Here is a 25564-nt window from a genome sequence, read left to right on the forward strand (position 1 = left end):
GCATTAGCCTTGAGCTGAAGAGCTCAGGGACAGCTTCCAGGCCCAGAGTTCAAGCCCCATGACCCATAACAACAACCCAGCCTGGGTAGGAAAGTCCATGAGTCCCTTACCTCCAATGATCCACCAGAAAACTAGGAGTGAAGCTGTGGCTCAAACTGGTAGAATGCTAGCCTTGAGAAAAAAAAAATTACAGGGATAGCACCCTGAGTTCAAGCTCCACAACTGACAAAATAAATTAAAAACCTTTTATAAAATTCTAAGTACATGAAGCACCTCTCTCCCAACAGCCCCCAACACTCCCATCTATTATTACTCCAGATCATTCTGTACTCAGCTTGGGCTATCGATCACCTCCTGAAACTGTGCTAAGCACTGGAAATACAAAGAGGAGATGAGGCTTTGCTGCAGCTGCGGTGGCCTAGGTTGAGCCCAGAGGTAGATTCTCTGCACACACAGCAGGAGGGAAGGGCCAGCGCACATGGTCATGGTGGGTTCAGGGGAGGTGGAGAGGGGCGTGGCTGTGTGGGCATTCTGCATTTTTCCAGGGTAGAGTTAAGGACAGACTCAGTCTCTCTACCTACAGAATTACCATCCTTTGCTTTTCTCTGTTGGTACAAATGCCTTGGTACCCAAAACGTGGTTGTATCTTACCAGTAACTGATGACATGGCTTAGTGTTCTTTGACCAGAACCTCTGGATTTTCTCACATTGTGTGTGTGTGTGTGTGTATGTGTGTGTGTTCAGGAATCTTTCTGTGTGTAGTCAATTGTAGAGAAATTAAGCCTCTAATCTTAGCTACTCAGGAAGTTGAGATCTAAGGATCATGGCTCAAAGCCAGCCTGGGCAGGAACGTCCATAAGACTCATCTCCAATTAACCACTGGACATGGAGCTGTAGCTCCATGTGGTTGAGCGCTAACCTTAAGCACAAAAAGCCAGGGACAGTGCCCAGGCTCTGAATTCAAGCCTCAGGACTGGTGCGCATGTGCGCACATACACACACACAAATTGTAGGATGTTGGGCTACTGTTTTGGTAATGAGGGTATAGGGGCAGGGTTTCAAAGGGCATTTGAACTTGATTGCCACCTTGTCCACCATGCTGACAGACCCTTTCTGTGCCCCCAGCAGAAAGCAGAGGGGGGAAATAGATCATGTAACAGGGAAGTGAATAATGGCTGGTGTAGGGTGCAGCTGGACTGGTCCTGGGTGTGCAAAGCTGGGTCCTGGGATTTCAGCACCAAGGACAGCATCCTTTCAGGCCCTCTGTGTGTGTGTGTGTGTGTGTGTGTGTGTGTGTGTGTGTGTGTGTGTGTGTTACCAGAGGAATTGCATCTGCATTCGTGCCATCCTTCATCTTTGCAGAAAGCACTGCAACTTTATGCCTATGCATAAAAACTAGAATGGGCTGCAGCCTGGAGTTTTGTGCCGTTGCTGCTGCCGCCGCTGCTGCGGTTCAAGCAGTTTTTAATTAGCTGCAGGATTTTAATGAGCTGAAAATCAAGAAGAGCCCCATCTCAGAAGTAAGCCACACACACACACACACACACACACACACACAGAGAGAAAAACTAGTTATTCTGACAAAGCAGATGGAGGTGGTATTCTCGAGGGGGACAAGGACTGTGTGCTTCATTCAAGGAGGAACAAATGAGTTCTCAAGGCCAAGAGACTGAAGAGGGAAGCCAGGGGTCCGACGCCAGCAACCCAGCTATGGGGGAGAGAGCGGAGAAGGAGAACTCAGGAAGGTGCTTAGATTCTCCCGATGCTACGGCAGAAGGCACAGTGCCGGATTCAAGGTGACGGCAGTGCCTGGCTCCATTCTCCTCAAGTTGCCATAGCAGCCTATCTCCCAAAGCACAGCTTCTCCTGGAGCCCTCAGCCTGGAGGGACGCCATTGTTCCTGCCCGTGCAAGGAGGCGACAGAAGGACAGAACTTTCCTGGGCCTGGAGCCTGCTGACCGCATGGCTGCCTGAAGTAGGCATCAGGTCGGGGGGGGGGCGGGGTGTCCCACGGCCACAGGGGGGTTGGTTTCCTGGGTGACTGAGCCAAGCGTCAAATCCCGGGAAGAGCCGCAGCCACGTGTGTTCTTGGAGCCACCCATGTGTCCGTCCAGCCATGGCTACTAGAGGTGCGTGTATTTTGGTTGAATTCCCCAGTGCATCCTTGTACCCTGAAGTCCATTTCCCCAAAGAGACCAAAAAAAAAAAAAATCTTTTTTTTTTTAATCAAATAAGGAAAAGAGAGGAATCGTTGTCTCTTAACCCAATGTCCCAGGAGGTGTTTTTAAGATTAATTGGATCTTTTTTTTTTCTGAAAGTAAAAATAATAATAATAATAAAATGGTGAGGCCATTCAGGGCTCCAGGAAAGAAGTCACTGGAAAGATTTGGAATGTTGAGGTGAGCGGGAACCTTTGTAAGCTCAACAAGGCTGTGTGGTGTTTTGGGGTTGTTGGTTTTTTTTTTCCTTGTCTTGTGCCTGACGCTTTCTTATCCTCCGTGATGTTTAATATTCTTCTTATTCTCTGTCGGGTCCTAGAAAGGGATGTGCAGGAAGGGGGAGGAAAGCTCTTCTTTCTCACGGGAGCTTGAGCGTGACATTGGCATGCGGGAAGGAACTGGAAGTCCCAGGGGAATGTGGGAACCCCCCCCCCTTGAAAGTATGTTCATATGGTCCCAGGATAGCCAGGTTCTCCTACTTGTGATGAACTCTTAAGTCATAGCCACTCTGGACTCAAAAAGAAGGAGACCTTTGGATCAACATCTCCTGCTGTCCTTTGAAAATCTCATTAGACTTAGGGGGAAAGGGGCACCTTGCAGGTTCCAGGTTGCTACCCCCCCCACCCCACTTCAGTGCTCCAAACCTCACCAACTATAAGCCAATCCCCCCAGAAACAGAATTGAACTGCTCTGTGAGTCTTATGAGTCTTGCGGGCACAGAGCCAGGCAATAATCCTCAGAGAGGGGCTGGGAAGGTGGCTCAGTGGTAGAGTGCTTGCCTTGCATGCATGAGGCCCTGGGTTGGATTCCTCAGCACCACATAAGCAAAAAGAAAAAAGCCGGAAATGGCGCTGTGGCGCAAGTGGTAGAGTGCTAGCCTTGAGCTGAAGAGCTGAGGGACAGCGCCCAGGCCCAGAGTTCAGGCCCCACGACCGGACCCCCCCCCCCAAAAAAAATAATAATCCTCAGAGAGAGCAAATAGGGAGAAGAGGACCCCCAGAATTCAGGCTGTGGTCGGGGCTGGGGGCAGGGGGTTGGAGGAACTCACGGGCTAGTGGAAAAGCCACTTGTAGCTCTAACAAAAGCTACTTGGGCATGGATTAGGCCCTGGTGCCTCTCTTGATGTCCCTGGGAATGACAGATGAGCACGGTTCATTCTCCTGGTAACATGGATGGCTCAGGGCAGGGTGGGGGAGGACTGTATTCTTTCCCCTCCCTCCTAGATTGGGGGAGGGATTAGTTGTCAGAGTCTATGTGGCCAGATCCTGGCCCCGTGGGGTTAGGTTTGGTACAGGCCGGTTCAGAAAGACAAAGCGATAGGGGCTCTAACAATGACATGTGACAGATTGGGGAGGGGAAGGAGGGACCAATTGCTCTATGCAGCCACACATCTGCAGCATCAGCGGCTAATCCAACAAGATGACGGCCACCGAGCTTCTGGGTCCTTTGTTTATCAAGGGATGAGCCTTCACGTGGGGACTTTGCCAGCCATGTTTTCCAGGCAGCTTCATGTACTCCCTGTAGCTTGCCCTTTCTTCCTTCTCTCCCTCCTTCTATCCACCTGTGTGAGTCAGCTTTCTCATCACCGTGACAAACAACACGAGAAAGGATTAGAGCCAGGCACCCAGGGCTCACGCCTGTCATCCTAGTTATGCAGGAGGCTGCTGAGATCTGAGGACCATGGTTCAAAGCCAGCCTAATCAGGAAAGTCTGTGAGACTCATCTCTCCAATGAACTACCAAAAAACTGGAAGCGGAGCTATGGCTCAAATCAGAGGGCTAGCCTTGTCCAAAAATCTCAGGAAAAGAGTCTAGGCCCTGAGTTCAAGCCTCAGGACTGCCACAGACAGACAGACAGACACAGACAGCAAGGATTCATTTGGACTCATGGTTGCAGAGCTTTTAGTGCATAATAGCTTGCTTCCCATTGAGTGTGGGCAAAAGGAACATCATGTTGGCAGGTGCCATCATAAGACACTGTTGACTTCATGATGGACAGGAAGGAGAAGAACAGATAGACAGACAGACAAGTAGGCAGGTAGGGCAGGGGCAAGAGGCAATGACCCAGCTCTAGTCACCAACTTTCTCCATCTTAAAGTTTCTAGGACCTTCCAAAGTCGTGTCACCAGCTGGGGACCCAGCTGCCATTCAGGATAATTTATATTTAAACCATAACACAGTCCCTTATCAAAGACCCACCCGAGATCACACTGGCTCCCCTGATGTCTGGCTGAGGGAGCTGATAAGTTTGTGGGGAGTAAGCCAATCTCACGGCTAGGGTCTTGCTGGTGATATCCATGAGATGTGTGGGTAGACACTCACCAGCACTTGAGCAGACATGAGTGATAGAAGTGAATTTCTACCACATTTGTGTGTGTGTGTGTGTGTGTGCACGCACATGTACTGATGCTTGAACTCAGAGCCTGAGTGCTCTCCTTTAGCTTTTTCACTCAATACCAGTGACTCTACCACTTAAGCCACAGTTCCATCTCCAAGCTTTTTTTTTTGCTGGTTCATTGGAGATAAGAATCTCACAGAGGGCTGGGAAGGTGGCTCAGTGGTAGAGTGCTTGCCTTGCATACATGAGGCCCTGGGTTCAATTCCTTAGTACCACATAAGCAAAAAAAGCCAGAAGTGGTGCTGTGGCTCAAGTGGTAGAGCGCTAGCCTTGAGCTGAAGAGCTGAGGGACAGCGCCCAGGCCCAGAGTTCAGGCCCCACAACCAGCCAAAAAGAATCTCACAGACTTTCCTTCCCACACCAGCTCCTCACTGTGATCCTCAGATCTCAGCTTCCTGAGTAGCTGGGATTACAGGCATGAGCCATCAGCATGCTTGGCTTCATTTCTACCCTTCTAACCCCTTTCCAGGACTTCCTGGGCACCCAAGGGGCTAAGCCAACTATTGGGTTGCTGGGGAACAGACTGTGGAAGTAGGAGAGGACCGCTCCACCCACCCTCTTTTTTTTTTTTTTTTTTTTCAGTTGCTTGAACTCAGGGCCTGGGCTCTATCCCTGAGCCTTTCTTTAGTGCTCAAGGCTAGTGCTCTACCACTTTGAGCCACAGCACCACTTCCAGTTTTCTGGTGGTTCATTGGAGATAGCCAAGATTTTTCTGCCTGGGCTGGCTTTAAACCATCATCCTCAGATCTCAGCCTCCTGAGTAGTGTGGATTACAGGTGTGAGCCACCGGCGCCCAGCCCCTCTACCCCCTTGATTTCTCACATTTGCTCAGCAGCTGGAAGCTGGCACTGGACGGTTCCCATTTCTGTTCTGGCAAGGGCTCACAGTGGCTTCCTCCTTTAGAGAGGAACCTCTGTTATATCCTGGTAGCTTTACAAGACAATGTATCACATGACCTGCACCCCTCCCCCCCCAGCTCTGTCTCACCTGAGAAAACCAGAGAGGAAAAGGTCATGGCTTAAGATGATGTGTTCTGAAGCCCTTAGCCAAGTGGGACATCTTTGTTCACTCCTGCCCAGGTAAGGAGGGGACAGCTGGATAGAACTCTCCTGGGCTTGGAGCCTTCCTCCCCCTGGGTGTAATCCAGCTATCTGGAATGGGCTTGACCCCCAAGCCCTGCAGTCAGAGGGGTCTTATGATGACCTATGGCTCTAATTTTCTTTTCTTTTTTTTTTTTTTTTGTCAGTTGTAGGGCTTGAACTCAGGATCTGGGCACTGTCCCTGAGCTTTCTTCATCCTTCAAGGTTAACACGCTCCTACTTTGAGTCACAGCTCTACTTCTGGTTTTCTAGTGGTTTATTGGAGGTAAGAGTCTCATGGACTTTCCTGTCCAGGCTGGCTTTGAACCATGATCCTCTGATCTCAACCATCTTGAGTAGCTAGGGTTAGAGGTATGAGCCACCAGTGCCCAGCTGTCCTTTTCTTTTTTCCTAGTCCTGGGGTTTGAACTCAGGGCCTGGGTGCGGTCCCTGAGCTGCTTTTTCTCAAGGCTAACACTCTGCCACTTGAGCCACAGCACCACTGCTAACTTTTTCTGAGTAGTTTACTGGAGATAAGAGTCTCATGGGCTTTTTTGCCTTGACTAGCTTTGAACCATGATCCTCAGATCTCAGCCACCTGAGTAGCTAGGATGACAGGTCTGAGCCACTGGCACCCAGCAGTCCATTTTCCTTTCCTGCAAGTAGGGCAGAGACGATGCTTAGCTGATGGCCGGGCCCAGCAGTCTTTATTTATTGATGTATTTGTTTACTTCATTTTAAGGGGAGAGCCATTGCAATGAGTTAAGGAGTAAACCCACCCAGCCTACCCCACCTGAGCCAGCTCTAGAGACTAAAAAAAGAGCCCAGCTCAGTGCTGCCTCTCCAATAATATAAAAGCAGAGGTCGTGGGAACCACCCTCTTGGCACAGTCCAGGGAGCCCCACATCAGGCGCGGAGAGGCCTGAGGCAGGTTAATTAAAGTTAACTGAGTGAGAAAATAATTACAGAGACTGCAGAGGGAAGAAACCCAAAGCTGCAGTTTATACTTCTTGGCCCCAGAGCGTTGCTGAGAAGCAAGCTGGTCCTCAGGAATGTTTTTTCCAGGCAGGGAAGAAAAGAAGAAAGCTCTTTTTTAAAAAAAAAAAAATCTCTTTCTGCCTCACATTTCAGAGGCTAGACACAGTAGAAGACTACCCCATGGCAAGTCAGTGGAGCCAGGCACCGGTGACTCACCCCTGTCATCCTAGCTATTCAGGAGACTGAGATCTGAGGATCAAAGTTGAAAGCCAGACTGGGCAGGAAAGTCTGTGAAACTCTTTTCTCCAATAAACTAGCAAAAAAAAAAAGTCAGAAGTGGAGCTGAGGCTCAATTTGGTAGAGGACCAACGTTGAGTAAAAAAGCTAGAGTGTGCCCAGGTCCTGAGTTCAAGTCTTAGTAGCAATACCAAAACACCCAGACCCAGCTGTCTGGGTCCAGAAGAACCTTCTAATTGTGGTTAGAGGCTGCTGGGAGCAATCCTGGTGGCCTCAGTTTCCCTTTTGTGTACTGCTTCATTCCAAGGTAGACAAAGTCCCTGAAGACTCCTTGGATGGCCAATGGTACTGATGGAGATAAGAGGACAGAGGGACAGAGGGAAGTTCCCTCAAAAGGGAACCCGAGTCAGGCACTGGGAGCTCACACCTGTCACTCTAGCTACTTGGGAGATTTGAATATCACAGTTCAAAGCCAGCCCGAGCAAGAAAGTCCATGAGACTCTTATCTCAAAAAAAAAAAACGACTAAAAAAAGCCAGCGGTGGAACTGTGGCTCAAGTGGTAGAGCACTAGCTTTGAGCAAAAGCAGCTCAGGACAACACTCAGGGTCTGAGTTCAAAACCCAGGTCTGGCACCAGATCGAGAGAGAGAGAGAGAGAGAGAGAGAGAGAGAGAGAGAGAGCGCACCTGGTGAGAAGCTACTGTCCTGGCAATGGGTAGCAACAGCAATTCTTTCATCCTCCCTGGGCTTAAAAAATGGAAGGAAGGGCCAGGCACTGGGGGTTCACGCCTGTTACCCTAGCTACTCATGAAGCTGAGGTCTAAGTATCACAGTTCAAAGCCATCCCAGGCAGAAAAATCCCCATGAGACTCTTTTTTTGTCGGAGGTGGGGCCTGAATTCTGGGCCTGGGCACTGTCACTAAGCTCTTCAGCTCAAGGCTAGCGCTCTACCACTTGAGCCACAGCGCCACTTCCGGTTTTCTGGTGGTTTATTGGAGATAAGAGTCTCATGGTCTTTCCTGCCCAGGCTGGCTTTGAACACTGATCCTCAGATCTCAGCCTCCTGAGTAACTAGGCTTACAGGTGTGAGCCACCGGCACCAGGTTTCCATGAGACTCTTATCTCCAATGAACCACCAGAAAACTGGAAGTGGTGCTGTGTCTCAAGTGTAGACTGCTCGCCTTGAGCTGAAGAGCTGAGGGACAGTAGCCCAGGCCCAGAGTTCAAGCCCCACGACCGACAAAATAATAATAGTAATAAAAAGATGGAAGGCGCTCCAAGTGACACAGTGTCCTCAATACAGAATTCTCTGTCCCCCTCTGCCTGCAGACCTCAGCCTGATGGATGCCTGGTGTGAACAATGAAGGCAGAACGTGTCTCCCACACCGGAAAGGTGACCCCGGAACGTGCCCTGGATGACCCCACGACCCAAAACCATGCGGCTGACCTGCATGTTCTCATCTATTCTGCTGTTTGGAGCTGCCGGCCTCCTCCTCTTCATCAGCCTGCAGGACCCCACAGAGGTCGCCCCCCAGCAGGGGTCAGGTGAGCCAGACACATGATCCTCTCCTTCCTGCCCAAGGCCCAGGCCTCATGGCTTCCTTCATGTGCTGGGCTAGAAGATAGAGTTGAGAGCCCCCAAGCAAGCAGAAAAGGGGGTCCTGACACCTCCCAACACATAACACGCATGCACACACACACATACATACTGGTGGGCATCAGTGCCAGCAGAATGGGTTGTCTAATATGAAATCTCTAGCAACAGATGTTGGAGAAGCTGTCTTTCTGCCCATTCGGTTGTTGCCTTCCATGAAATTCTTTTTCTTCTTTTCTTTTCTTTCTTTCTTTCTTTTTTGTTCTTGTTGTTGTTGGTTGTGGGGCTTGAACTCTAGACCTGGGCGCTGTCCCTCAGCTCTTCAGCTCAAGGCTAGTGCTCTACCACTTGAGCCACAGCACCACTTCCAGCTTTTTCTGCTTATGTGGTGCTGATGAATCAAACCCTGGGCCTCAGGCATGCAAGGCAAGCACTCTACCACCCAGCCACCTTCCCAGCCCTCTTTTTCTTTTCTTTACTTGTGCTGTTCCTAAGACATGAACTCAGGGCCTAAGTGCTGTCCCTCAGTTTTGTTTTTTGCTTGCTTGGTTTTTGTTTTGTTCTTTTGCACAAGGCTGACATTCTACCATTTGAGCCACAGTTCCACTTCTGGCTTTTGTTGTTGCTCTTGTCGGTCCTGGGGCTTGAACTCAGGACCTGGGCACTGTCCATAAGCTCTTTTACTCAAAGCTAGCACTCTACCACATTAAGCCACAATGCCACTTCCAGTTTTTGAGTGGTTTATTGGAGATGAGAGTCTCATGGGGACTTTCTTGCCTGAGCTGGTTTTGAACTATGATTCTCAGATGTCAGCCTCCTGGGTAGCTATGATTACAGGCATGAGCCACAGGTGCCTGGCTGACTTCTGGCTTTTTTGTGTGATTCATTGGAGATTAAGAGTCTCATAGACTTTCCTAGCTAGGCTGGCGTTGAACTATGATCCTCAGATTTCAGTCTCCTGAGTAGCTAGGATGACAGCGATGAGTCACCAGCACCCGCCTCCCACCCCATCCTCACCCTGTCTGTGCCTTAAAACCCACTGGAGGAGAGATGCACCTGCCCCATACCCTGGGATGTGGTTCTGTTTCACAGCTGATGGATTATGGAAGGGAAGATTTGCAATCAGAGGTTTAGGCAGATAGATGTCTGTGCCACCCCTATCTGAACCAAAAGCCCCACCAAGATCTGGCAGCTGCTGCCAGAGGCCCTACAGCAGAAGAGGCCCAGGAAGCACAGATCCATCACGGGTAGTAAATGACAGGCAGCCGTGACGGCAGGCGGGTAGGTGATCTCTGGTCAAATTCCCACAGCTGGAGGCTGTCAAAAGTAGGTCTGGCTGTTTTCTGGCTTCTGAAGAAGCAAGTTCGGAGTGACGCAGTTGGCTCCTCTGGGGACTTTGTAACCTCTTGGGAGGCCTAGAAATAAATAGCAGGTGACAATGAGTCAGCTGTAGCCGAGCCCCACAAAGTGTGTAAGCTTTGGATAAAGGCAATGTGTACCTTTGTTGTGCGTTCAGTTGTGCGTGTGACTGGTGTCTGCACCATGTGAAAATTGCCAGAGAAAGGAGGCAGGAATGGCTCTGTGGCGTCCACTGGGAGAGACCCATTCTGGGATCGTGTTTTGGGTGATTCCCCCCTCCCCCCGCCCCCAACACATGGCTGGCGATGCTACATCCAAGTGGCCAAGTAGCTGCAGATTATTGTCAAGTCCTAAGACTTGAACTCAGGTTCTGGGTGCTATCTTTTGAGCTATCTTTCAGCTCAAGGATAGCTAGTGGAACCACAGTTCCACTTCTGGCTTTTTAGTTATTTGTTGGAGATTAAGCATCTCACAGACTTTTCTGCCCAGGGTGACTTTGAACCTTGATTCTCAGATCTCAGCTTCCTGAGAAGCTAGGATTACAGGCGTGAGCCACCAGTGCCCCAGCTGTTGGGGCCAGGTTATTATTCTTCAAGCCAGACAGTGCTGTGCTACATAGCTGCTCAAGCCCACAGATGTGAGGAGTGCAGGCTGGTGGTGTTTGTAGGACAGCCTGGTCTGGCCGGGTAGAGCTTGAGCCTCAGGCTGGCGCAATGTACAGGATGGCCCACGGTTAAAACAAGCATCCTGCTTGTGGTTCACGCCTGTAATCCTAACTCCTCAGGAGGCTGATTTCTGAGGATCGTGGTTCAAAGCTAGCCTGGGCAAGAAAGTCTGTGAGACTCTGATCTCCAATAAACCACCAAAAAAGTCAGAAATGGAGCTGTGGCTCAAGTAGTAAAGCAGTAGCCTTTAGCAAAAGAGCTGAGGGACAATACCCAGGCCCTGAGTTCAAATCCAAGACCAGCACACACACACACATACACACACACACACAAATGACAAACATCCTTGTCTACCTCTCTTCACAGATGAAGGAGGCAGGTGATGACCACAGTTGGATCTCTCGAGCCACTGTGCATCTGTTGCTCAATACTGGCGGGTCAGCCTTAGTGCGTTGACGTTATACGTCAATCACGTAATGCCAAATCCAGTCATAAAACTTTAAGTAATGCTTCCGTTACTTTCCCCTCCATAAAGTGCTCCTGACACAAGCTGTTTGTGTTGATTTGTTACTCTGCGTTTATTCTTTCCGTGTACTCCTTACAGCCGCCTAATTGTGAATTCGGTACCAAGAAAGCAATATCAAAGTAATTTTCCACAACATTAGTTACAATTTTCTTCTGATCTTTCAAGTGAAACAATCCCTATCCTGTTGGCTTCTCTGAGCGTATAAACTTTGATTACATTTATCTGTTGGAAATCAGTGCTTACAAAGTGTATGTGTCCAGTTACATGGCTGGGTGGGCCCTCCCATCCCCCCATCTTCCCTTACCTCTTCCCTCTCCCCCCCCCCCCCCCCCCGCCTCCCCCCGTACATTTTTTCCATGAGAAATCTATCGGAGGCATACATTTTCCCAGGCACAGGTTGTTATCTGGTCACAAAGGTGGGAAGAAGAGGATGGGCCTAACAAATCCATAAATCTCTTTGTTGCTTGTGGTCCCTTGGGTCTGATGTTGGTAAGCTATGACATCTGGATGTCTTAGTCCAGCCAGCCTACCTCACCGATGGACTTCAGCGTTGGGTACTATCCCTGAGCTCTTTTACTCAAGGCTAGCGCTCTACCACTTTGAGCCACAACACCACTTCCGGTTTTCTGGTGGGTCATTGGAGATAAGAATCCCACGGATTTTTCTGGTCCAGGTTGGCTTTGAATGGTTATCCTCAGATCTCAGCCTCCTGAGTGGCTAGGATTACAGGCGTAAGCCACCAGTGCCAGATTTGAGTTGCCAACTTTTGTAAGTGAGGAGAGAGATGTGTGTGTGTGTGTGTGTGTGTGTGTGTGTGTGTGTGTGTGTGTGTGTGTGTGTGTGTGTGTGTGTGTGTGTGTGTGTGTGTGTGCGTGCCTGCTCCTAATGAGGCTTGAACTAAGGGCTTGAATGTTGTCCCTTAGCTTTTTCCACTCAAGGCTGATGCTCTACCACTTGAGCCACAGCTCCACTTCTACCATTTCAGTAGTTAATTAGAGCTGAGAATCTCACAGATTTCCTGCCTGGGCTGAGTAGCTAGGATGTATGAACTACCCATGGCTATCTCAATTACCATAAAGTTATTTATCACTCCCAGGTCCTGAGGCCAATGAGCTTACTCCCCACACACACCTTTTTTGTTCTGGCAGTACTGGGATTTGAACTCATGACCTCATGCTCCCTCAGCTGACACTCTACCACTTGAGCCACACCTCGAGCCTAGCTTATGAGCCTTTTAAGTCTCTTTTCATCTGTCAGCTTGTCTTGTCATCTTTATTTTTTTTCCACTTGCTATTTATTTAAAGAAACCAGGTCATAGTCATATAGAGTTTCTCACAGTTGGGATTTTATTGATTGTCCTCATTTGATAGAGTTTCAATATGGTCCTTTTTTTTCTTTGCATTCTCTATAAATTAGGAAAATTTGGCTAATGGATGGACCTTTTTTTCTTTTTTTTCCCCTTTTTTTTTCAGTTGTGGGGCTTGAACTCAGGGCGTTAGTGCAGTCCCTGAGCTCAAGGCTCAAGGCTAGCACTCTATCATTTGAGTAACAACTCCACTTCCAGTTTTCTGGTGGTTTATTGGAGATAAGTCTCACAGGCTGGATGCCAGTAGCTCACACCTGAAATCCTAGCTACCTCAGGAGGCTGAGATCTGAGGATCGTGGTTCAAAGCCAGCCCCCGGCAGAAAAATCCATGAAACTCTTATCTCTAATAAACCACTCTGAAAACTGAAATGGCACTGTGGCTCAAGTGGTAGAGCGCTAGCCTTGAGCAGAAGAGCTGAGGGACAGCACCCAGGCCCAGAGTTCAAGCCCCAAGACTAAATAAATAAATAAGCGTCTCAAGGACTTTCCTGCACTGACTGAGTTCAAACCACAATTCTCAGATCTAGGCTTCCTGAGTAGCTGGGATTACTGGCCAGAGCTACCAGCACCCTGGTAGTTGGTTGTTTTTGTTTTCCATGGGTGTTTCTGCATTCTCCATCAGGAGTTGGTGTCTTTCCAGGTTTTCTTAGTGAGCTGTTATTGATCCATCCTCAATCAATCTTTCCATTTTTCCATTCAGGAGAAACCACACAATGACCTAGCTCTCATTTTGTTATTCCTTCCTTGCTGTTGTTGTTGTTTTTCAAATGGATTGGATTGTACTTTAAAGGGACCAAGTGAGTCTTGTGAGTGACTCTTGGTCCTTAAACAGTACTCCTTATAATGCAGATTCTGTTTTGCAAACACTATAGAATAGAATTTCTTCTTCTTCTTCTTTTTTTTTTTGGTCAGTCCTGGATCTTGGACTGGGGGCCTGGGCACTGTCCCTGAGTTCTTTTGCTCAAGGATAGCACTCTACCACATTGAACCACAGCACCACTTTCAGTTTTCTGCTGGTTCATTGGAGATAAGCCTCATGGACATTATCCTGCCGAAGGTGGCTTTGAACTGCCATCTTCAGTTCTCAATCTCTTGAGTAGCTAGGATTACAGGCGTGAGCCACCAGGACCCTGCTAGATCTTTTTTCATGTTTGGCTTTTGCAGAATAAGTTTTCTTTTTCACTTGTGTGTTTGTGTTTGTGTGTATGTGTGTATGTGTGCGCACATGCGCCAGTAGTAAGACTTGAATTCAAGGCTTTGAAACTGTCCCTGAACTTTTTTTTTTTTTTTTTGGCTCAAGGCTGGCACTTAACCACTTTGTGCCACAGCCCCACTTCTGGCTTTTTAATGGTTAATTGGAGATCAGAGACCCACAGGCTTTCCTGCCTGGGCTGAAAAACTGTAATCCTCAGATCTCAGCTAGCCTTGAACAAAAAAAAGGTAAAGGACAGCACCCAGGCCCTGAATTCAAGTCCCAACACACACACACACACACACACACACACACACACACACACACACACACACACACACACACACACACACACACACAGGCTGTTGGAGGTCCCTTCCCTAGGAGGGAATCTGGCATCTCTAAAGATTCGTATCCTGCTTCATTATTTCCTAGCCTGGAAACTGGAGCTGCCTGGCAGCAGCCCATGTCCCCAATCAGGCTGGGTGCCAAGGCTGGAAACCAAGGCTCTTGCTCCAAGCTGCACAATGCCTTGTCTTGCAACGAAGCCACCACAACTGGGTCCGAGGGCCTTGCCAGCCAGGAGAAGGGACCAGTGTGTTCCAATATTCCAACATCCAGCTGCTGTGAGGGATTGAAAGGAAGGGCGAGGGTGAGGTAGATGGAGCAGGAAGAGACAAAACTTACTGAAAGGGCCACTCAGAAGACAAGGCCAAGCAGGGCACTAGTGGCTCATGCCTGTAATCTTGTGGATCACAGTTCAAAGCCAGCCCAGACAGGAAAGTCGGTGAGATTCTTACCTCCAAAGAACCAGCAAAAAGCCAGAAGTGGAAGTGTGGCTCAAAATGGTAGAGCACCAGCCTTGAGCACCAAACAAGCGACAGCACCTAGGTCCTAAGTTCAAGCCCCAAGACTGGCACCAAAACCAAAAAAGATGATTGTTCTGCCTTGGGCCCCTGGAGCTGGGTACCTAAGTCCATGCTTTTCCCAGAGCTGGCCAGAGCGTTCCCACGGAGCTGGCGGCTTCCCCAAGCAGGTGGATTGTTTCCTGCAATCCTCTGGAGTCTTGTTTCCTGAAACGGCTTCCTAACTGCATTGTGGAACATCATATATATTGCGTCTAAACCTTGCGAGGCTGACACATCTTTGTTGTGACTATGACTATCAGAAGTGACAAGTAATTGCAGTGATCCATCGTGTTAAGTAGCTGGCAATACATCAGCACAAAATCAGCAGGGCTGGGACTCTCAAAACCCAATGTTGCTACACAATACAGCCTGCGTCGCCAAACTCTCACTGAATGCTACACCTGGCCCCTCCCTTGCTTTGCTGCTGCTTGCTCAGGGCACTGGGTACATAGATCATTCTTGGGGGAAAAGCTCACCCGCTGGGGTTTTGTTTGTTTGTTTGGGAATGTTGGTTCTCCCCCCCCCCCCCCCCCACCCTTATTGCTCTCCAAGTCAGAATTGCTGTAAAAAAAACACTACTTCCAGCCAGGAGCTCAAGCTTCCTGACTTCCTTGTCCTTGTAGATTCCTAAGCATCCTTGTGAGGTTAATAACCCAGCAATCATTGTAGGGCAAGAAGATAGGAAGTAACTGAGCTCTGTGTGCAAATAAAGAGAGGGTGCTGTGAGCCTGTAATCTCAGCTATTGGAAGCAGAGATCTAGAGGATCACAGTTCAAAGCCAGACTGGGGTGGGGGTGGGGGAACAAAAGTTAATAACCATCTCAATCAGTATACTGAGTGTGGTGGATCACATCTGTGATCCCAGCTATCCAGGAAGCAGAGATCTGGAGGATCAAAGTTCAAGGTCAGACTAAGAAAAACAAAAGTTAACAACAAATTCCATCAATAAACCGAGTGTGATGATACGTATCTGTAATCCCAGCTTCCAGGGCAGCCTTAGACGGGTATACCATGATCCAAGGTAGCACAGGGAAAAAATACAAGGCCCTATTCTCCTTCTCTCCCCCTAACCCCCCTCCCAAAAAAAAGCAACTCGTGAGGCTGAGATCTGAGGATCTTGGTTTGAAGCCACCCCAGGCAGGAACGTCCATGAGACTCTTATCTTCAGTCAACCACCAAAACATTGGAAGTGGAGCTGTGGCTCAAAGTGGTAGAGCACCAGCCTTGAGAGCAAGATCTCAGAAACAGCACCCCAGGCCTGAGTTCAAGTCTCACTGACAAGCAAGAAAGAGAAAGAAAGAAAGAAAAAAGAAAGAAAGAAAGAAAGAAAGGAAGGAAGGAAGGAAGGAGAGAGATACGGAGGGAAAACTAAAGCAAAGAAACCATAGAGTGACTGTTTAGCAAATATGAAGTCCTGAGTTCAAACTCAAGTACTGGAAAAACAAAATTAGAAAGATACATATGGAGGTGGCAGCCAGGCACCGGTGGCTCATGCCTGTCATCTTAGCTACTCAGGAGGCTGAGATCTGAGGATCTCTTTCAAAGCCAGCCTGGGCAGGAAACTCCGTGAGACTCTTATCTCCAATTAACCACCAGAAAACCAGAAGTGGTGCTGTGGCTTAAGTGGTAGAGCGCTAGCCTTGAGCTGAAGAGCTGAGGAACAGTGCCCAGGCCCAAGGTTTAAGCCCCAGGACTGACCAAAACAAAAACATATGGAGGTGGCTCTTTACACAAGGCTGGATGCCACTGAGGATGCTTGCTTTCGATACTCATTTTTTTTTTTGGGGGGGGGGGGGTCAGTCGTGGGGCCTGAACTCTGGGCCTGGGCTGTGTCCCTCAGCTCTTCTGCTCAAGGCTAGCACTCTACCATCTGAGCCACCTTCCCACCCCCTCAATACTGATTTAGACTGCAGGGCAAAGGGCATCCTCAGCAGCTCTGCAGAGGCCACACTGATGAAGAGATTTCCTAGGATACCACCAAGAGTGACCAGCCAATCACGTGCCAGAAGGAGGCCAGGCTGGGAGGCCTTTGAGTCCCAACACCTGAGCCCACTGGATTTAGTGGGTCTTCCGGCTTCGGGCCATCCTTCATTATTGACCCCATCCCTGTAGCCAGAATTGATCTGTCTCTATCTTCTTGTTCCTTTTTAAAATTTCCTTTTTGTGCCAGTACAGGGTCTTGAACTCAGGACCCAAGAGCTCTCCCTTAGCTTTTTCTTTTCTTTCTTTCTTTTTTTTTTAAATTCATCCTCCTACAGTTAAAGGAAATGTTTACATCTTCCTTCAGAAGGGCACACTGGAAGTCTCCAGCTAAAGCTGCTTTTCCTTTGGTGCATTAAACGATGCTAAATGAAAAATAACGAGCACACGGGAACTAATAACAGGAATCACCCAATTAAATTAGGAAACAGACATCATACTGCCGTAATCTGAAAATTGATATTAAGAGAAAATGGTCCTGGAATTGTTACACTAAAAGGTTCTTAGAGGGTGGGGGAAAAAATTAGGAAGAAAAACAGGATGGAAAATTGGGATGATTGTTATCCAGTAAGAGCCAGGCTTAGGTTTCTAAAAGAGATGCAATAAAATGTTAAAAACAAAAGGTAAGACCACTGTGTGGATCTAACAAACTAATTGCCTTCTTCCCCCAAAATGGCTATGAGACAGTATTAATCGGAGTGGTGGCTGCTCATGCTTATCAGCTACTCAGGAAACTGAGATCTGAGGATCACGGTTCAAAGCCAGCCCAGGCAGGAAAGTCTGTGAGACTCTGATCTCCAATTAGTCATAGAAAAAGCCAGAAGTGGAGCTGTGGCTCAAATGGTTGAGTACCAGCCTTGAGTGAAAAAGCTCAGGGACTCCATCCAGGCTCTGGGTTCAAGCCCTAGTTCTGGCAAGCGCGCCCGCGCGCGCGCGCGCACACACACACACACACACACACACACACACACACAGTGTTATTAATGCCTTTGTGTGGATGACCCTCATGATTCTTGTTGGTTAGGTTCCTGGCCTTGTCCTACATGAATAGGAGTCATTTGTGCAGAGTGTGGAAGACACCCAGCCAAGACGCAAAGCCAGTGCTGTTGGATTCCAAATTCTGTCTGTGGTCCACTCATCCTGTCTATAGCTCCCAGTTAATGACAAGGTCTTTATGTCTTTTATTTTCTGATGTGATTCTAGCCCTTTCCTCTTGAGGACACTCCTTGTTTACACCCAGCCGACTTGCGCCACAGCCCAGCCATCTGATCCCCAAGGCGACTCAGCTATTTTGGTCACTGAAACTCACAGCAGAGACACTTTCTGAAATTACAGTCGAGCTAGGAAACTGGGCCTCCCGTTGTGTGCAGGCCTGGGCCCAGCCAAGCAGGCCCGGCGATTCCTTGATGTCTCCAGTTAGCCCCAGTTCCGGGTTGTGCATCTGTGGGCCTTCGTTGTTTCCTGGGAGACCTCGGCTCCAGGGCATGAATCAGGCTCTGTTCACCTGTGAGACACTCTGGGGGCCATTCCAGACTGGGTCTCAGGTGAGATCTGAGTCTCTTTCCCACTTGGCCTGGCCCTCAGTGAGGCTCATACCTGCCATTCTCTCTACTCAGGAGTCTGAGATCTGAGGATTGCAGTTCAAAGCCAGCCCAGGCCAGAAAGACTGTGAGATTGTTCTCACCAATGAGCCAACATAATAAAGCCAGAGGTGGAGGTATGGCTCAAGTGATAGAGTGCTAGCCTTGAGTACAAAAAGCTCAGAGGAGGTGCCCAGACCTTGAGTTCAAGCCCTAAGACTGGCACACACATACAAAGATACCCAGCAAATGGGAGCAGGGCACCCACAGAAGCATGACCCAAGCCAGCCTTGCCTATATCACAGCACCCCTGTTTCTCACATGGGCAGTGAGAAAGTGGTTCTGAGCCAGCCACAGCTCCAAGGACAAGAGGACAGTGCCGGGATGTGGGATGTGGGCATCAGTTCTCTGTGGCCTCTGGGTGAGTGTTGGTATTTGCAAAGGTCACTGTGGTAGTCATGACAATGTAAGCTCTGAGGAGGGGGGTGGTGGGGGCAGATGCTGTGAAGACCTGGTGTGAATGGAGATGATGTAGCCCCATCTGTGGTTCCCTAAAGTCACCATGTGGGTCTTTTCTCTCATACAATATTTACAGGAAGTATGTGCCTCTAGGCAGGTCTCATTTAAGCCAAAAACTTGGCATTACACATCCACTGATGTTCTCATCTTTGTGTGTGTGTGTGTGTGTGTGCGCACGCGCGTGTGCGTGCCCATAACATTGCTGGGGCTTAAACTCAGTGCCTAGGTGCTGTCCCTGAGTTCTTTTGCTCAAGGCTGGCTCTCGGACTTTCCAGCCCAGTCTAGCTTGGAACTACAATCCTCAGATCTCAGCTTCCTGAGCGGCTGGGATGACAGGCATGAGCCACTGATACCCAGCTTGATGTTTTCATCTTCAAATGAACTTCCTAGAATTTCTAGCTCTCAGGGACATACTATACACTGGATCTTCGGGTTGATCCTTGGGAGTCTCAGAGTGTTCCCTGTCTTGATCAGACAAGAGGATGCATCCTATTGGCCCAAGCAGGGTCAGGTGACTTGAGTATCACAGGATCAGTGCTCTGTGTATCATCAGCCAGAAAAGTGGGGGAAGCCAGGCACTGGTGGCTCACTTCTGCAATCCTAGCTACTCAGGAGGCTGAGATCTAAGGATCGTAGTTCAAAGCCAACCCAGGCAGGAAAGTCTGTGAGCCTCTCATCTCCAGTTAATCACCAGAAAACCAATAGTGGCACTGTGGCTCAAGTGGTAGAGCTCTCACCTTGAACTGAAGAACTCAGGGACAGTGCCCAGGCCCAGAGTTCAAGCCCCATGATGGACAAAAAAAATAAAAGAAGAGTGAGGGAAGAATGTTTACTCCAGCAGGAACTCAGCCAGTAAATTAATTAATTAATTAATTAATTAAAGAATAGTTATTATAACTTCTTTGCCCCCAACCCAGGCAGATGGAATAATGAAATGACATTCATAGTATTTCAGGTTGAGTGATCACTTGCACAAATTAGTTCCTTCCCAGAATCCAGCCAGAAGTTATCGGTGGTAATTAAAGGATTTTTCTTGGCTTAAATCAAGCCAGCTCATCAAGCATGCACAGGACCTAGGGCTTTCAAAGTTTGCATGGCCCCTGTCCCTTGTGGAGGACCATTATCAAGAACAGACAGGCCACAGGCAAGGAAGGCAAGGAGAGAGGTGTGTATGTGGGAGGGGGGGCGGGTGTCTTACAGGCTCTTTGTTATGAAGGGCCTTAGTTTCCAATCAATGTAGTGGGAAAATATTACCTGCCACAGCCTGGTGTCCCTGGCGTAACCTCAGGTCCCTGCTGGAACCAGGCCCTATATGTAACATGAGGTCTCTGGCCAGGCTACAATGGTTATTCCTGAAAGACAGGACCAGAAGGGAAAACATGAACTCTGTCCAGTCCTGAGTTGATAGGATCAAGCCTCCAGGGAGAGTTGATGGACTGTGACAGGAGCAAATAGAAGACAAGATTTCCCTGGGCCTGCAGATGCTCTGCTTCCCAGCCTACTTCCGGTTGCCTTGGCAACACAACAGGTTAACCACTTCTTTTTTTCTTTTTTTTTTTTTGGTGCCAGTCCTGGGGCTTGGCCTTAGAGGGCGAGTGCTGGCCCAGAGCATTTTGGCTCAAGGCTAGCCCTCTAATACTTGAGCCACATGGCTTTTTGGTGGCTCATTAGAGATAAGTCTCATGGACTTTCCTTCCTAGGCTGGCTTTGAATCTCAGTCTCAGATCTCAGCTTCCTGACTAGTTTGGATTACAGACATGAATCATCAATGGCTGTCGAGGTCAAATTTCTTTCAAGGTCATCAGTGTCTGCTCAGGCGGAAGGTGACAAGGCCCAGAGAAGTGAATGTATTTTTAGCAGGCAGACAACTTAGTGCTCAGGATGACTTACCTCCCTTCTGGTTTGTCTGAACCTGTTTGTCATCTAACTACCTGATCAGATCATAGCATGTCATTGTGTGTATCAACTGTCACCCATCCATCATTTATCTCTCCATCCACACATCCATCTTCCACCCTGCTGTCTATTGGCCATTTAAACTACCATCTCTCTATCTAGCCATCTCCCATTTGCCTACCCATTTTCCCCATGCATCCACCCATCCTCTTCCTGTTTATTCATCCATCCATCCATCCATCCATCTATCCATACATTCACACATTCATCATCCACTCTTCTATCTGCCAGCCAGCCATCAACCATTCTAACTATCATCTGTCCATCTTCTATCTTTCCATCCTCCCCTCTTCCATTCATCCATCCATCCTCTTTCTGTTCACCTATAAATACATACATACACACATCCATGATTTACTCATCTATCTGCCATCCATCTATCAGCCATGCATCAGCCATCCCAGCTGTCATCTGTCCATCTTCTGTCTTTTCATATCCTCCCTTCATCCATTTGTCCCTCCTCCTTCTGTCTACTCATCCATCCATCCATCCATCCATCTTCCTTTTTGTGGCAATAAACACACCTGACTGATGAGAAGCACAGAAGAAGGACTTTAAGTCGGAATGTTCATATGAGGGGTCAGCCATCCTGCTGGGGGGTTCTAAGGGAAAATGTATTAGTTTGTTACCACTGCTGCCACAAACAGAGTAGCTTGCCCAACAGAAATTTATTTTACCACTGGAAGTCCAAGATGTTGGCAGGGCTGAGACATCACTTCTTGTCTTGTAAGGTGCCATCTTCTCCCTGTTTCTTCACAGAGTCTGCCTTCTGTGTGCCTCTGTACAACCTTCTTCCAAACAAGGACACCAGTCACTGGACTAGGGCCAGTCTAATGACTTCGTTGTAACTTCATTACCTCTTTAGCTACTATATCTTTAGATACAGTCATACTTGAAGAATCTGGGAGGTAGGGCTTCAACATATGAATTTGGGGGGGAGGGTTAGCTTTGATCTTTCTATCTGTGAGCCTCCCAGTAACTATTACTTCAGTAGCCTCTGCTTCTCCCCATCTAGAGTCCTCAAGACCTCGCAGATCCCTGGGGGGGTATATCTCTTCCATCTCCTGCCAGAGAAAAACTGAGTGTTGCATGGCTGCTTTCCTTCTTGCCATCTGGCTGCCCTACCACTAGCAGGTCTCAAGCCTGTTTGGATTTGATAGGGCAAGTCACCCTTCCAACACTCCACTCCTATAGCCAGAGCCACCATCACCCTTCACCCTGGAAAACCTGTTTCCATCCACTTTCTTTTCTCCCACCTCTCTCTCTCTCTCTCTCTCTCTCTCTCTCTCTCTCTCTCTCTCTCTCTCTCTCTCTCTCTCTCTCTCTCTCTCTCTCCCACCTCTCTCTCTCTCTCTTTGGTTGGTCATGGGGCTTGAATTCAGGGCCTGGGCATTGTTCCTAGGCTTTTTTGCTCACTCTACCACTTTGAGCCATAGCTCCACTTCCAGGTTTGTTTTGTTTTTTTAAGGTGGTTGATTAGAGATAAGAGTCTCACAGACTTTCCTGCCTGGTCTGGCTTTGAACCACAATCCTCAGATCTCAGCCTCCTGAGTAACTAGGATGACAGATGTGAGCCATCAATGCCTGGCTTCACTTTCTGTCTTCTATAAAATGTGTTGGAATCTGTCATCTGCTGCTGTCCCCTTCCATGGCGACCTTGAGCTCTTCCAGCCATCACTGTCAGCATACTGTGGTCTTGAAAAGAAGCTGAGATAAATGTATGCATTCTGTCCACAGTGTTTACCCAGAAGTCCTTCTGGCTTCTTCTCCAAGAGGAGGCTGCAGCCTTCTGGGGCTCAGGAAGAACAGAGGCAGTGGTTGTAGCCGGGGCCTCTGCCTTGGCCTGTGCCCTTTGATTCCTACATCCCAGAAAGCATCCTTGTTGCATGCAGGATGCCAAGCACCATTTGCTCCTTCATTCCATTGCTCTTTTCCCAGGCTCAGGCCCCGCCCAACAATCTCTTCCTGCTTCCTCTGGTGATGTCAGAGGTGTGACTCTTCTGCAGCCAGAGACCAGGCGGCAGGCGGTGTCTGCCACCTCCATAAGAAAACATGTTTTTCAAACTGTTGCTAAAGCTGCTAAAAAAATTTTTTTTAAAAAACAAAAAACTACGTTTACACTTCCCTTGATATGAGGCAAATACCTTCTGTCAGCTGGGGGCGAGCTGCTGGGGGAGCCCTGATTCTGAGGAAGCAGGATTGGATCATTTAAGGGGTGTCCCCAGGCAGAGGGAGAGGCCTGGGGAGCCTTGTCCCACTGGCTTTCTGTCTGTAAGGCCAGCAGGAAGGTGTTGTAGTCACATGGACTGGGTCTTATCTCCACTCCTGTTTTATTTATTTATTATTATATTATTTTATTTTGGGGGTCCGATTGTGGGGCCTGAACTCTGGGCCTGGGCGCTGTCCCTCAGCTCTTCAGCTCAAGGCTAGCGCTCTACCACTTGAGCCACAGCGCCACTTCCGGCTTTTTTCTTTTTGCTTATGTGGTGCTGAGGAATTGAACCCAGGGCCTCAGGCATGCAAGGCAAGCGCTCTACCACTGAGCCACCTTCCCAGCCCTCTTTATTTTTTTAAGGAGGTTCAAGTCTCTGAGGAATGCTTTCAGGAAAAGGGAGACTAGAGGGTAAGCGGTGAAGCAGACACAGTGCACACTGCTAGAACATAATAGGGGGTCTTTCAAAGGCTTGGCAGCTACTTGTTCCCCGGGTAATGAGTGGCAGAACTAAGAGACAGGGCTATAAGGAGAGGAGACTGGATATGGCTTCAGGATTGAACTTTCCACTGACAACACAGGATCCCCTGGAGGTCCTAGACCTATCCATTTCTAAGGAGCAGGGATGATGGATGGATGCATGTATGAATGGACTGGTGAATGGATGGGTAGATGGGTGAATAAGTGGGCAGGTGGCTGGATGGACAGACAGGTAGATAGATGCATAGAGGGATGGGTGGGTAAATGGATGGTCAGATGAATGGATGGATGGACAGATCGATAGGTGGATACATAGACCAGTGAATGGGTAAATGGATGGTCAGATGGATGGTTACTTGGATACATGGATGGATGGATGGATGGATGATGGATGGATGGATGGACATGTGGGTGGAGGCATAGATGGGTGAGTGGGTAAATAGATGATCAAAATGGATGGATAATCAGATGCATGGATAGATGGACAGGTAAATAGGTGGGTGGATGGATAATGAGTGATAGATGAGTGAGTGGATAAATGGATGGACAGGCAAACAGATGGGTAGATGCATAGATGGTGGGTGGGTGGATACATGGCTGGATGGACAGACACATGGGTAGATACACAGATGAGTAGGTGGGTAGATGGATGGGATGGATGGATGATGAATAGATGGCTGGATGGATGGACAGGTAAATGGATGAATGGTGGAAGAGTGGATGGGTGGATGGATGGAGGTGTGGATATGCCTGTGTAGGTAAATGTAGAGGAAGGACATAAGTGCAGGGAGATTCGGCAAAGATTTATTGTCAGACTGAAGCCATAAGTCTCTGGTGCAGACCAGATTCTCTCGGGAACCAAGGAGTGCATTTAATAGCTTTCTAGAGCTGATTTTTCTTGTGGCTGCCATTCATGTTCCTGTGGCCTTTGTTACCTGCTGATTCCCTGGCATTGCCTCTTCCCCTCTGTAGGCTGCTGGTCACAGCTGGTCAGAAAAGATGAGACTAGAGATGAAGTTATTGCCCTCCCTAAACATAAGCGCCAGTCCAAGCAGGGGTCCAGGGAGCTGGAGTGGCCTGGATAGCATCTCCACTCAGCCTGCCCTCTCTCTCCTCCCCTGCCTCTCTGCTCTCAGCTAGTCTCCGCTCAGCCTCTGCACCTGCTGATCTGAATACACTAAGTGAATCGATAACCTGTCAGCTCTTTGCCAGGAGCCAGGGGAAGAGGGTGGGTCTGCACTCATCAGGCACTGAGTGACAGCTAATCATTTTTCACCTGATGTTCACCCCACTGAAGATCAGCATGCCTCTGCTCCCAGAAATCTACAGAGAGAGGCTCCCCAGAACCACACCCCTTGTAGAGCCCAGCACACTGGCCAGATTCACATTTCCCACGTGTGATTTGTATCCAGGGTGGGGCTCGGTGTTGGTGAGTGGGGGGGGGGGGGTGTGCACAGCCAGAGGCCAAATGCCTGGCTTTGGAGGCATGCTTGGGGCACGTGTGCACACATCTGAGCATTGAGATTGTATTGTTGTGGGTGTCCGTGTGTGCTTCCACACAAATCCCTCAGCATTGTGAATCTTGGGGTGATGAACGCACAGATGTAGATGAGTGTGTGTCTGTCTGTGATGTGGGGGGGGGGTATCCACATAGGTGTGCCCACAGGCCTAGGTTCAGGTGTGTATGTTGGAGGTTCTAAACCCTTTAGGGGGCTCTGAGTCGTCTCTGAGAGATTTGATGCCTTCTTACCCTGGGCTTTCTCCACATCACTCTCTCCCTGGCACACCCAGCATCAGATAGGACTGTATTCAGGCACCATCTTGGCTTCATTAGAGCTCACCTGCCTTAGGCCCAGGCAGCTTTCCCTCGAGAGGTGGCCTTGGCATCTTCAGACTTCCATTGTTGCTTTCATTACCTGACTGTGTGTATGCTGGTACTGGGGTTTGAACTCGGGTCCTTGTGCACTTGCTGTTTTTGTTTGTTTTTGTTGTGTTCAAGGCTGGTGCTCTTACTACTAGAGCCACACCTCAACTTCTGGCTTTTTGCTGGTTCACTGGAGATAAGTGTCTCCTGGATTTGTCAACCTGAACTGTCTTTGTGCCAGGATCCTCAGATCTCAGCCTCCTGAGTAAGCTAGGATTACAAGCATAAGCTACAGACCTGGCTGTATATATCTGATGAATCTTTGTACCAAATCCTGTGACTTAGGCTCCTAGGTACCCCCAGATTTTGTGGACACTGGCACTAGCTACTGTGCAGGTCATGAGCAATAGTAGCTGCTCCAGCCTCAGGTTTTAGGGGATCCTAGCCTCAGGT

General features: G+C 48.8%; 1 protein-coding gene across 1 annotated transcript in view; it reads left to right on the top strand.

Annotated features, from left to right (window-relative positions):
• Positions 1-25564, top strand: part of Chst8 (carbohydrate sulfotransferase 8) — a 94604-nt gene that overhangs the window by 44045 nt on the left and 24995 nt on the right. Inside the window, exon 2 of the mRNA XM_042668146.1 lies at positions 8240-8455. Coding sequence (XP_042524080.1) covers positions 8326-8455 — 130 coding nt within the window. The 5' untranslated portion in view covers positions 8240-8325. The remainder of the gene's footprint in view (positions 1-8239; positions 8456-25564) is intronic.

This window comes from Dipodomys spectabilis, unplaced genomic scaffold (genome assembly GCF_019054845.1).
Source record: "Dipodomys spectabilis isolate Male_0828 unplaced genomic scaffold, ASM1905484v1 ptg000422l, whole genome shotgun sequence".
NCBI classification, from domain to species: domain Eukaryota; kingdom Metazoa; phylum Chordata; class Mammalia; order Rodentia; family Heteromyidae; genus Dipodomys; species Dipodomys spectabilis.